Source organism: Nothobranchius furzeri, chromosome 7, assembly GCF_043380555.1.
Source record: "Nothobranchius furzeri strain GRZ-AD chromosome 7, NfurGRZ-RIMD1, whole genome shotgun sequence".
Taxonomy (NCBI): Eukaryota; Metazoa; Chordata; class Actinopteri; order Cyprinodontiformes; family Nothobranchiidae; genus Nothobranchius; species Nothobranchius furzeri.
In genome coordinates this window covers 58483733-58497998 of record NC_091747.1, presented here as the reverse complement: position 1 = coordinate 58497998, position 14266 = coordinate 58483733, and the positions used below count along the sequence as shown (strand labels likewise).

At 41.3% G+C, this 14266-nt stretch overlaps 1 protein-coding gene across 17 annotated transcripts in view; it reads right to left on the bottom strand.

The window, feature by feature from the left end:
• Nucleotides 1–14266, bottom strand: part of abi1a (abl-interactor 1a) — a 64801-nt gene that overhangs the window by 8080 nt on the left and 42455 nt on the right. For 6 of the 17 annotated variants that reach the window (XM_054751056.2, XM_054751060.2, XM_054751061.2 and 3 more), the window contains exons 3-7: nt 12614–12790; nt 6798–6812; nt 6270–6373; nt 5146–5298; nt 665–765 (exon numbers count right to left, since the gene is read on the bottom strand). In XM_054751056.2, coding sequence (XP_054607031.1) covers nt 665–765; nt 5146–5298; nt 6270–6373; nt 6798–6812; nt 12614–12790 — 550 coding nt within the window. The remainder of the gene's footprint in view (nt 1–664; nt 766–5145; nt 5299–6269; nt 6374–6797; nt 6813–12613; nt 12791–14266) is intronic. The other 11 variants (XM_054751057.2, XM_015955445.3, XM_015955449.3 and 8 more) reach the window with 3 other exon arrangements.

Genomic DNA, 14266 nt, shown 5'->3' with positions numbered 1-14266 from the left:
CATAAGAAGCCTTCAGCCACAGGAGGACTTTCTCAAGCACACGTCTATGTGATGTGTTTCCATGGCAACCATCTCGCAGAGGAACGACAGCGGTCCTGCTCGATTTAATCCCAACACTGAATCAAAACAGCTGCAGAAAACGTACACGTGTCTCTCTCTCTCAGCTTAAATGCTCCGCTAAAGCTAATCCCCGTCACGGCGATGGTGAGATGCGACGCCACGCAGCGTGTTTGGGGCGTCAACGTGGCTTTTTCTGTTTCAATGTAAAGCAGAAGGCCTCACACAGCTTGGCCTATTTACTCAGTGGGATAGAGAATCAGCTGAGCCAACAGCACAATGGGGCCTGAATAATCTCTGTGTGGTAAACAAGCTTCGTGTTGTACCGTCCCACTATCACACACACACACAATCATATTTACAGATTGTTAAATGGTGGCCTTAAAATGCTGGGGTTTTTTTTTTGGCTCCACTTAGTCAAAAATTGGGCAAACGATGCTTTCGATTACACCGTTTTTTAAATTCACGTAGGGAAGCTAGACTCTGGCTCACACTGCTGTAAACACACACACAACTAAAAAGTTGCTTTGTATTTTTCTTCCGAAAACAAGAAAATAAACAAAAAACGTCTGATTTTAGTTCAAAAGGTCATCTATGTGGAGCTCACCTGGTCCAGAGTTGGGGATGGAAGGCGTAGGCACAGCGATGGGAATGCCGATCCCACTGCTGCCGCTGTTCTCCCTGCTGCCGCTGCCCCCGCTGCTTCCACTGAGAAACGAAGGAGGGGAAAGAAAGAAGAAACAATCTGTTCACAGGGACTACATCTGCTTTTTACTGAGTCTTTTTAAGCATTAATCATTTGTGTCGATTTGATTTATTGGCTAGCATTAAAAAAAATAGGAAAAGTATCTAGGATGCAGCCTTAAAGAGATGGTTCAGAGCCTTTGAAGTGTGTGTGTGTGTGTGTGTGTGTGTGTGTGTGTGTGTGTGTGTGTGTGTGTGTGTGTGTGTGTGTGTGTGTGTGTGTGTGTGTGTGTGTGCAGCACCTAGCAAAGATCTTCCCTCTAGTAAAAGCTCTCTGATTAACCTCATTTTAAAGTAACGGCTTAGTCGTGACATGCTAACGGATAGTCCATGCAGGGGCTAAAACCAAATGAAATGCTACCACCTTTAAGCTATAATCTAAAAACGGTCATATTAGATTTGCACTAACTGAAATTTCACAATGCAACCTAATGTACAGACAGACTGATGGGATTTCCACCAGAACTTAGCAGTCAAACTAACTAGATATCCATTGTATATCTAGTTTAAGATTTCTGCCAGATTAAGTGTGTCATGTGTTTTTAGAACAGTTTATCTAATCTGCAGGGAAAATGTTTGAAAGTAAAACACCATCTTGGCCTCATTCTGGCTAGCTGTTAGCGTGTCTGTCTGGTCATTTCTCCATTTCCTTATAATTTACCCAGCCTTTCCACTGGACGAGTACGCGTCGCACAACGTAGTCTGCAGCAAATAGCCGTCGTTGTAGTGGACGGGAGTGTTTCCGCCGGCTGCAAAGAGTCGTATTTTGGACGTGTCCGAGAAGCATAGTAACGGTCACTTCGCATCAAGTCTCTTTTTTTACATACTTCGCTTCCAGAATGCATCAAGCTCAGCAGTTCAGATCAGGCCAGACAGGAAATCAAACGCTTAAACAGTGTAAGCCATTTTCTTCCGCTTATCTGGAGTCAGGTCACGAGGCAGCAGCCTAGGCAGGCAGACCCAGACTCCCCTCTCCTCTCCCCAGCCACTTGGGCCAGCTACGATTCCCTGGCCAGCCGAGAGACACTGTCCCTCCAGCGTTTCCTGGGTCTTCCTTTGTCTCCTCCTGGTTGGACGTGCCCAGAAAACTTTACCAGGGAGGCATCCAAGAGGCATCCTAACCGAATACCCGAGCCACCTCTCCTGGCTCCTCTTGATGTGGAGAAGCAGCGGGTCTACTCCAAGTCCCTCCCGGCTGACCGAGCTTCTCATCTTATCTCTAAAGGAGAGCCCAGCCACCCTGTGGAGAAAACTCATTTCGGCTGCTTGCATCCCCAATCTCGTTCTTTCGATCATTTCCTAAAGCTCATGACCATAGGTGAGGGTAGGAACGTAGATCAATCGGTAAATCAGGAGCTTCGCCTTCTGGCTTCGGCTTCAGCTCCCTCTTCCCCACGACAGACCCGTACAAGACCAGCACCAATCTGCCTCCTGATCTTGTAATCCATCTTCCCCTCACCCATGAACAAGTACCCGAGATGCTTAAACTCCTCCCCTTGAGGCAGGACTTAAGGTTGGTTTATGCTTGACGCGTCCGTGAGGTCCGCACGGCCCCGCGCGGAAAAGTTGCATCATTTTAACAACCACGCCCCTCCACCGCGTCTCCGCACAGCCCAAGATTTCCGCAACGCGCACCTTGGAAAATTTCTAACCATGCGGACGGACGGACGCGGAAAAACATGGCGGACCGGCAAGAACTAGTATGGCAGAGGTTCGTAAATACAGACATTTGTATGATTCAGCTCTCAGAGATCACCGTGATCAACATGCTGTTAATAATTCTTGGAGAGAAATAGCTCGCACTGTCGGAAAAGACGAGGACGCTGTTAAAAATGCTGAAATGCCACGTTGTAAACAGTAATTTCTACTTCTACTATGGTGTAGTGTTGGATGCATGCCGTAGAGCTCCATGCTGCCCCGTTCAGTCTGGGAGAATATCGGCTCACCGCAGAGACGAGCCGCACGAACCATAAACGCTGCGAGTTGTGAAACGTGTTCCATCCGCGAGCCGCATCACCGCGCGGAAAGTAAATGCGTCAAGCATAAACCAAGCTTTAGTCTCTGACCTGGAGAAGGTATTCTACCCTTTTTCAACTCAGGACCATGGTCTCAGATTTAGTGTAAATCGTCACATGTTTATTGCCAGTTGCTTAAATAATAAAGGAAATGGCGTCACTATGCCCGTTAAGCTAAAACCCATCTATTACGTACGCATCACTTGGGTATCCGGTGGAAAGGCCTGGTTAGGTTGTTCATGGAGACATTTACAGGATACGGAATAATTGTTCAACATCAACTTCTTTCAGAAGCTATATTTATATTTATTTTCAAGCCAAATGAGACAGTAGAAGGTGAAATTCTACTACTGGACTCAATGGAGCCAATGAAGCATTTGATACTAGTGCAGAATTTGGGACATGTGAGGAGATGTGTGTGTCAGCTCTGCAGTAGCGGTTTCATCCTGTGTTTGACCCCGGGGCTAAATCCACCCCCTCAACACTATCTCCCTCTCTCTTTCAAACTGGCCTTGATCCTAATTTCTGCTCCCGCTCTGCATCCTAACACTCTTCCATCCACTGATCCTCCCCGGCTACCACCCATGACCGGATCTTGACCTCAGCTTTGTTTCCCAGACTCCTCACACTTCCCATCCCTCAAAACCCGTGTTCACTCCCCCCTCCCCATCTCTTTGTCCCCACACCCCGTCCGACCCCCGTCTGAGTCCTCGGGGCACAAATAACGGGGTTACCTCTCTGAAGGATGATGAGAGGGAGATAAAGGCCAGACAACATCATGTCATCCCTCATTTTTTAAGTGAACGCTGCACTTCAGCGTGTTTTTTGAGATTAATCCACCCCCATCCCTTTTCCTTCTTTAACCCAATTATCTTTTAGACATAAGTTGAAAAACTGGTTACAAAGCAAGAGCTGATCCAAACAATTTTTACCTAAAATATGAAAAACAAAACATTAGGGTCATGATTTGAGTGAACAAGATCAGAAACTAAATGTAGGCACACAGGAAGAAGCTCTGGTGTAATCTCATCTGGACAGGAAACACGAGTCCTTCTGGTGCAATATGGCCAAAGGTTGTTCAGAAACAGCAAAAGTTGTTGAGTTTTTAGGTGTTTTAATTGATCTCTGATGGAAGAGAAACTCCAGGGAAATCTTGAACGTGAATTCAGCTAAAGATGCTCTTTCAAGGTTTTAAAAGCCTTTAAAAATCAACAGAAAACATTAAAACGTGTTACAAAGTGTTCATAAAACTCACGAAAATTTCTAAGTTGGGAGCAGAAGCTTTGAGCCACCATGCAAGAAATAAAACTGATAATATTTCTTAGACCAGATGTTTATAATCCCGGTTGGATTTATCAGTCAACATTTACCCCAAAACCTCTTTATAAACATCAGAACTCACGTCAGTTATAAGAAAAAGTTTAAAAGGTACGTAAAATAACAAAAAATTTCATTTTCTTGCTGTCAAGCTACTTTAATTGAATCAGTAGAAGCCTGAAGACAACTTTCTAAGTAATTTAGACCCTAAACTGCTATTTCTGGAGCCTGAAGTCAACAGCTGAGCTTGAATTTCTGGATTCAACTTTATAATTTACAATGCTGTAGTACTAGATAAAAGTGGGAGGAGGATTATTGATGCATGTTATCTCCGGCTGCACCTCTCACCCTATAATTCTGCTTCATTTGAACTCGGCTGAAATCAAAAGTCTTGACTGAGATTATGCAGCAGCTGCAGCAAAAACCATGTCCAGGAACAATAACAGCTGCTTTTTTTATCCATTATTAGATAATAGCAGGAGGCTATATTCAATTCAAACCTCGGCTGAGGTGGACAGAGACTGATGAACTGAATAAACCCAGCTGACTTCAAGCTAGTGTAATCAAATAGCGAAGCCACAGCGGTCTGAGGGCAGATCGGACCGCGTCAGGGGTTTGAACCGGACGTTGCTGCAACTTTGGACCAAATATCTGTGCTGGAAAGTTCTGCTCCTCTTTTCAAACAAGAGCAAGAAGGGGAAAAAGAAGAATGCGTGGTATTTATTAGCATATCAGTCAGCATAACAGGCTTTTTAGCCAATGAGACGACTTTGCTCATCAGTAAGGGTTTCCAGGTTGCTTATTCATTTCTATGTGGGGCTTTCACACATATTAATACCAGAGTGGTTTCAGCTGTAAGAGCCCCTCCGAGTCATGTCAGACAAAATGTAGAATGTAGCGCAGCAGAGGAAATCGAAGAGGTGTGAACGCGCCCTAAACTGGAACAAAGAGATTAAAACTATCCGACGTGGAGGAGAGAGACAGACGCTGGGTCCAGAGGGGTAGCTCGTACCTGTGTGTGCGTTGCCTCTGGTTGAGTGACGCCGTACGTCCAGGGCTGTTCTGCTGGCCGTGTTGGCTGCCCAGGCGAGCGGGGCTGGTCATGTAGTCGTTGGGCACCGTCGGCGGCTTCACCGGCTCCAGGGTCTTATAAGGTGTGTTGCGTCTGTAGCAGACAGAAAATAAATCCCTTTCTTTAAAGCAATCAATGTAAATCCTGTAATTAGAACAATCATTAGTGCAAATTTTATATTTGGAGTAGTAATCAAGAATCAGAATCAGAACAGGTTTATTGCCATTGTCAGTGAACAAACAATTCACAAACTAGGAACTGGCTTCGGTACTAACGTGCTACATATAACATGAATAATAAGATTAAAAATAGAATAAAATATAATAAAAAAACTAGAATAAAACTTTCAGCGATAAAAAATGGCTGGTAATGGTAACATGGCCGATAACGTGACGTTGTGTCGAGTACAGAAGACGAGCATGGTTGTGTTTATAATCTATTCACAAGTCTAACGGCAGATGGAAAGAAGCTGTTCTTATGGCAGGAGGTTCTGGTCCGGATGGACCGTAACCTCCTGCCTGAGGGAAGCGGCTCAAAAAGACTGTGACCCGGGTGCGAAGGGTCAGCTGCTAATTTAGATTGTTCAGTTATGCAAGATTACACCAAGCATTTTATTTATAATTTGCTGTAAAAAAAAAAAAAGCTGCCATATTCCATTAAAATCCTTACTGCTTTGGACTTTTGATGCTGCCTGATAATTGTAAAGCACATTGAATTGCCTCTGTGTTTGAAATGTGCTCTATAAATAAAGCTGCCTTGCCTTTTTTTGCACATTTCTGTCCAGTAAGTGTCCTGTGGCAGGAAAAAAAATGGACTTGATGAAAATAGAAAGAGTATCTGGCCTTAAAAGCAACCTACAAGAGGAAATCAAAGCATACATTTTGTGTTTTGCTTTTTTAAGAAACAAAGATTAATCCTAAATATAACTTCAGAGGATCAGAGGAGCTTTTACCTTCTTCTGGGATATTTAAGCAACATATGGCTAAAACAGCTGAACATTAGGGGAAATATTGGGCTTGTTTGATAATTAGAGGATGACCAGAGAGGCTAGATTGAGCGCTTACCCGAGTGTGCCACGCCCCGACATCGGTGGGCTGGGTGGCTTCTGTGTTGGTGGGTTGGTCCTCGATAGCGTTCCTGCTCTGACTGCCTGATTGTTTCCATGCTGCTGTGGTCAGAAAAGGAGAAAATAATTAAAACTGCTTATTTTACAAACAAATTCCGTCAAGCAAAGCAGATGACGAGTGTTTATGAGACTGAAGTGAAACATTACACGCTGCTCAGACAAACTCCGCAGAGGCAAATTCCAATTATAGTCCCAGATGGATTTCATGAACGTATGTAGTTTAATCTCACAAATAAACCTAGTTTTAGAGGCGAGTTTGAGCTATCTGAGAAGCCTGTGTGCATTTAACTCTACTAAAGAACATTTAGGGAGAATAACAAGGATCCTAAGTAATAACAGACGAGGGAGGACATTCTTTACAGAAGTTGGTTAACGTGGGATGCGACAACATTAATCAAACGTACAGGGAGCTGATGATTTAATAATATATCGGGACCAAACGGGTCATGTGACAAAGAGGACTTACCTTGGCTTTTAGCCACTTAGTGTGGGTGAAGGACAAAAGGAGAGAGAGAGAGAGAGAGAGAGACAGAAAGAGGGCATGTCAAAATGCACGGATCAGTGGAAGTCAAAGCAAAAGGAGGAAAATAATTCCTCCTAGTATTTATTCAGAGTAAACATTTAGCAAGACGAGGGAACGCTGCAGCAGCTGCAGAGCCACACCCAAACCTAAAAGTTCAGAGAAATCTAGAGCCTAAATATAATAAAACTCAAATGTCGCCATAAAACAGAACCAGGTTTTTAGGTAAAGGGCTTTCGTAAAGTTAGTTATTTTCAATAATACGTCGTCTGATTTTACCGAGCCGACGCTGGAGCGATCTGCAGTTTGACAGCTCCAGCATCAACTGGCTCATCTATAATGCAGAATCCCCTGAGGCCTTTGCAGGAAGCATTATGGGATGGAGATAAGAGACAATTTGACAAAACTCACAACAATGTCCCTCTTATCTTTTATTAACACCTTCATCTCAGCTGTGATGCTTTTTTCACATTCAATCAACTCCATCCATCTATATCATTCCTCCAAAAAATGTTAACTTTCTGCTTTAAATACAACAATCAGTTTGTAATCATGCCTCCGTCCTGCTGAATCACCGTGGGAATGTTTAAATAGGAACATTTGAGATTGAGATGGAATAAAAATCTGAAAAACAGTTTTCATGGAGCAAAAAACACAAATGCTACCTAAATCCTTCAAGTTGTCTTCATATTTTCTCAGTTCAACAATTAACTCAGAATTGTGCATATTTGCATCATTGGAAAAAAGATCATATGCTGCTGAGCTCACAGGTAAAGCAAGTATAAATGTTACGCGGTGCTTTTAGTGTCCTGTAAAAAAGCCAGACTAAACTTGGTTGCTGACAGAAAAAGAGAATCTGAAAAGGGTTTGAGACTGACGGAGCTGCAGGTCTTAAAGGATGAAGAACAAAGTCACTTCTTCCACAATTGTACATTAGACGGAAGCCTGGTGATCGATGTCTAGCTTTAATGTGCAAACCGATAATCAGACACTAGTCTTGCTTTAGCTCAACATCAGGAAGAAGCACATTCATCTCCTTTATTTTCCACTTTAATTGAAAAGAGATAGCAAAAGACGTGCAATTCTTTGGTAAATTCAGTCTAGACTATTGCATCAGTTAGGGAAAACCTGAAACATATAAACATTGGTGTCATCCTAGCTGGATTCCTGAAAGCTTTACTCTGCTAAATTAAACATAATCTGACAAGAGAAACAATTGCTTCTAGGTTCTAAAAAACAACAACAACAAATAAACACAATGCCCCAGGGTGCCTTGAAGGTGGAGGACAGTTCTGATCCATCCAGAATGAGATTCCAGTGATAACTGATACAATGCTGCTGTGTTCAGATTATAATCAGATTATCCTCTACATGAATTTCACACCCCTCTATATTATTTTCTCTCATTTTTAAAGAAAAAATCTGATCTGAGAATTTTTTTTTACTAGGGTTTAACAATCCCCAAACATTTTGGCTATCGAGATCTGTGAGGCAAAAGCTGTTGATTAACAGCAAACTGAAGCCAATAAACATGATTTAAACCCTCGCTATGAGCATCGATCCTGGTCTCTAAGTAAACCGTGTCTACAGAGAATTCACACGAGCTCAGATACTTTATGCAGAAATATGAAGTGTTGGCATCAAGGATCAATTGGCTGTTCGGTACGTGACACGAACAGATCAGAGGAGCTTGACAATGAACAGTCCAGCAGAAACATGTTTGTCTTTCTGACATTCACAGACGGAACCGTCATTCATTAAAATAAGTAAAAAAAGTAAAAATCAGGTCAGCTGTCTTTCCCAGATGATGATCTACTGAGCAAAGGGGATTTTCACACAATTGGTTTGGTTGATGAATATGTGATTAGACTTTAAAAATGTTTACAAGAAAACCAAAATGTGTAACTACAAACCAGATGATAATTAATTGGTCTGTTTCGTCAGGGTTTGAAGTACCACAAATAATTAAAGGAAGATGGTGATAATTTTCACATTGAGCCGTGTCAGATACAGGCTATGTGATGAAAGAAATCCCAACAATGGTCTGCTTGAAGAAAATCTCAAAGATGACTTTGCAGCTCATGAGGTAGAGCGGATTGTCCAGTAATCGGAAGGTTCAGGTTCAATCCCGGTTGTGACCAGAGAATGCTGCTGTTGTGTCCTTAGGAAAGACACTTAACCCGCCTTGCCTGCTGCTGGTGGTGGTCTGACCGGTGGCACCAATGTTTGCCAGGCCTCGTCTCAGTCAGTGCACCCCAGGGCAGCTGTGGCTACATCGTAACTCGGCAAAGCTGTCGAACATTGGCTCCGCTGGTTCCTCCAACCACCACCATTTGCTAAGAGCATCCCTGAGCTGTGTGGTTACAGTCTGATGAGGTGATTGTTTAGTCTTTTTGATTAGAGGCTTGAACTCCTCTTGAAGCAATGTCTTCAACAACCACGGGAGGAACATCCCATCCAGGTTATGGTGTTAACACCTTTGGGTAGAGTACTCCATGGCCAATAAGGTTTCTATCTGGATGTTCTCCAACTGTCTGAGAGTGATCTGTGAAGCATTTATCAAACTCCTGACCTGAGTTCTGAAGAGGTTGGCTCTGCCATTTGTGGAAGACGCAGTTAAAATTAGTCACTTACACACATATAAACAAGATAATGTACCGCAGTGTTCATCTATGTGACCATTGGGTTCAGTTTTAGCAAACTATTGAAGCTTGTGCAGTACATCACATCCCAAAATCCAAATCAGACCCGACTATGAGAAGGTGTGTAAATTCAAACTTGCAGCATACACTAGGGTTGTGCAATATTTGAAAAAAAAAAAAAAAAAAATTATTCACATTGTGATTTTGCAATATTAAAAAATACAGAAATGCTCAACAGTTGACTTGCACTCTTGTTGACCTGTTTAACCCCAACGCCCTCCAGTTGGGGGCCTCTACAGTTTCATGTCCCAAACATCTACAACTGTCACATTCTCCAAACAACTGAAACCACAACCAAACAGCCCAGATGGGAAACAAGGCCATTTTAAATTCTAATAAATTAAGATACAATGATATTTGAACTTTATTTTAGAAAAGCATCTGACCTTCTCTGGTGTCTGCTGGAAAAAATAAACCTTGAACATATTTAGTTGAGGACCCCTGGAATAAATAAAACAATAGACTAAATTTCCTAAATGAAATTCGAACTCACAACCTCCATACTGTCATCACCTTCACACAGGGCAGCTCTTCTAAAATGAAGTTCAAGGACTATTTTATCTTAATGTATCAAAAACCAAAAATTGCTTTGTTTACAATCTAAACTGTTTTGGTTGTAGCTGTAGCTGTGCTCGGGGAATGCAAACAATCACTGACACTTGGGACATGAAGCTCCAAAGGTCCCCAATTGGGAGGCGCCAGGGCCCAAGAGAAAAGGCCTAGAGCCTAAAGGGTTAACCCATATTTTATGTGGGTGGTGAATTATTCTTCCACATCAAATTAACCTTTTTGCAACATGATGCAATCTGTAGACACGATAAACGGTTGTGTCAAACAACTGGGAATGCAAAATAATGTTCAACTTACCATTTGTGGCATCATATCATTCATTGACAAGATACCGGTAAATACATTTACATCAAAAACAATCTTCTTGTATCCACAAGGGTGCAATTAAAGCTACAATGGCATATGTGAAAAATAAACTAGCTTAAAACATTTACCACCCCTCTTAACAACATTCTAACCTTGTATAGCCATAAATATATTGTGCAGATTTTTTAAAAATGAAGTAGATTTCTTGCATTTGTCTAAAAACGTCAACCAATAACACGGCTCGCTCTGAAACAAACACTCGTACCATCTGGTTGTGTGACCATCACACTTCTGCATCTACCTGGGTCCTCCACTCATTACACTCTCGTGTATTTTACAACGAACACCACTGGTGTGAGAGGTTCTCCGCTCAATAATATCAGAGAAGGAGAAACAGCCGGCTGCTACCACTTCAACTTTAGGATAAACCACTAGAGTCCCAAAAAGAAAAACACAATTTGAAGTTGCTGAAAACAAAAGATGTCTGGACCTAGAAATGGCAACTGTTTTTCTTGCCGGTGTCGGTGCAGGATCGGCTCGGGGTCCTTCGACTGCCGATGATGTCACATTACTGCAAATCTACTCGGCTTTCACACATACGTTTTGGAAAGACATCAGCAGTTTTGTTAATAAATTCTTGTTTGTTAACAACTAATTGTTTTCTTTATAATTGTAATTTGTTAATAAAACACCATATTATTTTTGTTTTGTAAAGAATGTGAAACTGCATAAAACCAACATCGGACTGACAAAAAATAGAACAGTTCTTATGTGTGAAGCCATATCTGTATTAATGTGGAGTTCGTCTGTATATTTCCTTAGTTGTCATCTAAATACATTCTTTGACTCAAAATATTGCTTGGTGTCTTTCCAATAAAGTTCTTATATTTTATTTTGCCCCATTTCATCAACATCAAGAGCTTTTGAGGGTCACCGTTTATCATTTGCTTATATTTTACATTTCCTTTAGAAATTCAAACATTTTTTCTCCAAAAAGTGTTGATTTTTGGACTACATGACTACAACCGCTAAGACTATGACTGCATATTTGTTCTGACCAATCACAATCATAACGTGATAAAGTAACTTCCGTAAGCTTCATGTTCGGCCAATCAACTACTTTGACATCATCGGCAGTCGAAGGACCCCGAGCAGATCCTGTACCGACACCGGCTCTCATTTACTCTGACAATGCTCATTCCCAGATCTGGGGGGCTCACCAAGGAGGGAAACAATGCAAGAATTTAATTTGAAGGCGTTACCAAATAAATCAGCATAATAACTTCTTTGGATGTCTGTATCTGTCCGGTTAGTAAAGATGGGATTTGGTTAGTTTAAGAGTGCTAAACTAAAAAAGATCCTGTTTTACAATTTTTCCGAGACAAAAATCAAGAAAACAGATGTATTTATACATCTACAGGAAGCAACATGCCATGTTCCCAGTTTGTTACTAAACTGAAACTGTATGTGTAAATTCTGTTTAGAAAAGGAGAACCCCAGAACATTTCCATTCACTAACAAGAAATGACTGATTTAGGAGGTCCTTACAACATACTTTTGTGGTGTGAACTGCACACAAATCAAAATTATTCTGTTCACTATTGACTTCATCCTGACTCATCAGTGTCTGTAACATGATGAAATGGTCATACTAGACTACTAATTTAATCCTTTTGACAGTTACGATTGATTGGCTGACTGACAACGGGAGAACCATCACTGAAAGCATCAGGAAACGATGTCACTGCCCGGACAATCTTCAGACCCTGAGAATGAATCCTAATGGTGAAGAGGTTTATCAAATCAAAACAAGTGCTATCCAAATAACTCCTCAACAAGATTACAAGGGTGTGAGCTTTTTAAAATGTCTCACATATTGCCCTCTTTCTAAAGCGCCAAGAATGGATTTTTTTTTTTTGCTTCATCTAAAAGCTAGATGATGTAATCACTTTGTAGCTCTTCTCCACCCCCAACCGGTTCCCACCAACCCACATTCAAAAATATCCCTGCAGGGTCAGGAGATGAAAGAGAAGGCACAAGAGACAAGACTGTGAGCAAAACAAAAAAGCAGATCAGTGTGAGAAGGCAAGAGGGCGAGAGGAAGGAATCCCTCTGGCAAAAAAGTACTAACAAGCAGACGGGGAAGGGAGGAGGAAAAACAGGGCTACACAACAGCAAGATCACCTTAACTCCATGTCCGACATCATCCAGGACGGTGTAGTCTATGGGCTTCCTGATGTACCTGACCGGCCGCTCCACGTTGGACGGCGCAATGATCTTATGAGTCCTCGCTGTGTTTTTGTTGGTGGTCAAGATCCCGATCTCCCGCCTGGCTACCTTCTCTTTATGGATGTCCACCGTCTGTAAAGGGTGATGACAGAAAAAAAAGGTTACGATCGATACTATGGTGGAACAAAAAACTCAAACGTGAGGTTCAGCATGGACCTCTGGGACTTAATGACCTCATCGCAAAGCAGCTTGGGTAATTACATTACAAGGGTGCGCTTTTCATCTTTTTATAGCAGACAACACATCTCAGGGTCAAATCTAGGCAGAATGACCACTTTATTTAACCCTTTAATTTTCTAATGTTTTTGTCCTTTGAGCACAAAAAATGCACTAAGGTCGTCGTATAAGGGTTAATCATAAATGTAGATACTGAAAAGGTTTAACTGCAAATTAGACATTGGCGACTTAGGTAAATATCTAAATATTTGAATATTCAATTCTCTTTTGTAATGGTGGTGATTGCTTGTTGTTTTGAACCCATTCTCTTTAGGACAATCACCTTGGCTTGAAATACACTTCTAAATCCCTGGGAGCGTAATTTTTGAATGAGTACTCCATCAGATCATTCAACCTCCACCAAAATGACGAGCACATCAGACTCCTTTTCATCACTGGCAACAAGTGAAGAGGTAAACGAGTAAAACAACAATGTTTATGAATGGCGAAAGCTTTGTAACTGCTTGTTACAAATCAGTAAATGTGTTTTGTCCTCACAGGCTCCTGTAGAAGGAAACATTGCGTTTAATATGGCATCGCCCAGAGACTTATGCCTGCTCCCATGTATTTTAGACCAGATTTTTATGGTTGCGTGTCACAAAGCCACCAATTTCATTTATTTGTTTATTTATTTCAAAAACTTGTTATCATTTAAATAATTTTCAACAACATGTTGATGGATGTTTCCAGAAATAAATGGTAAAAAAACACTCTTTAAGATAAGGAAGTGTTATGTTTTTGTTTTAAACAAGTTTCATATGATCAACGGACAGATTAGGTCATCTGAAAGCAGGAAAGAGACTATTTTCCATAAGAGCAAATTAGGATTTCTTTCATTCAGTTTGTCTTTAAGTGTTAAACATAGTAGATTTTGACATGTTGGTTCATAACAATTGGGTATTTCTGCTTATTTTCTAGCTGTAAGCTAAATTCATCTCTATCAGTAAAGGCTGGTGCAAAGTGCATATACACAAGGGACTAAAAATATTTTCCTTGTTAAAGAAAAATTACATTCAAAGGGTGAATCCATATTTCATAACATGGAAAGTTGCTCATTCCTAATTGCTCCCTGAGAGAGTTCCCCCACAAAACAGAAGCATCCGTTCCGTTTCATTGGTGTCTGAATTAGGAGAGATAACCGTAAGTCAACGACGGTAGTCTCTAACCTGAGCTAAGCGGCCAGAACTTTACGTTTATTATGGATTTTAAATAAAAACTGACACATTTTTGCAAGGAGCTTAAAAAACTAAACTGCAAATAAATTATTTTGAAATGGAGGAGCATCAGTGAGGTACAAACTTCACAAAAGGCTCAGAGATCATTTTCTAATTC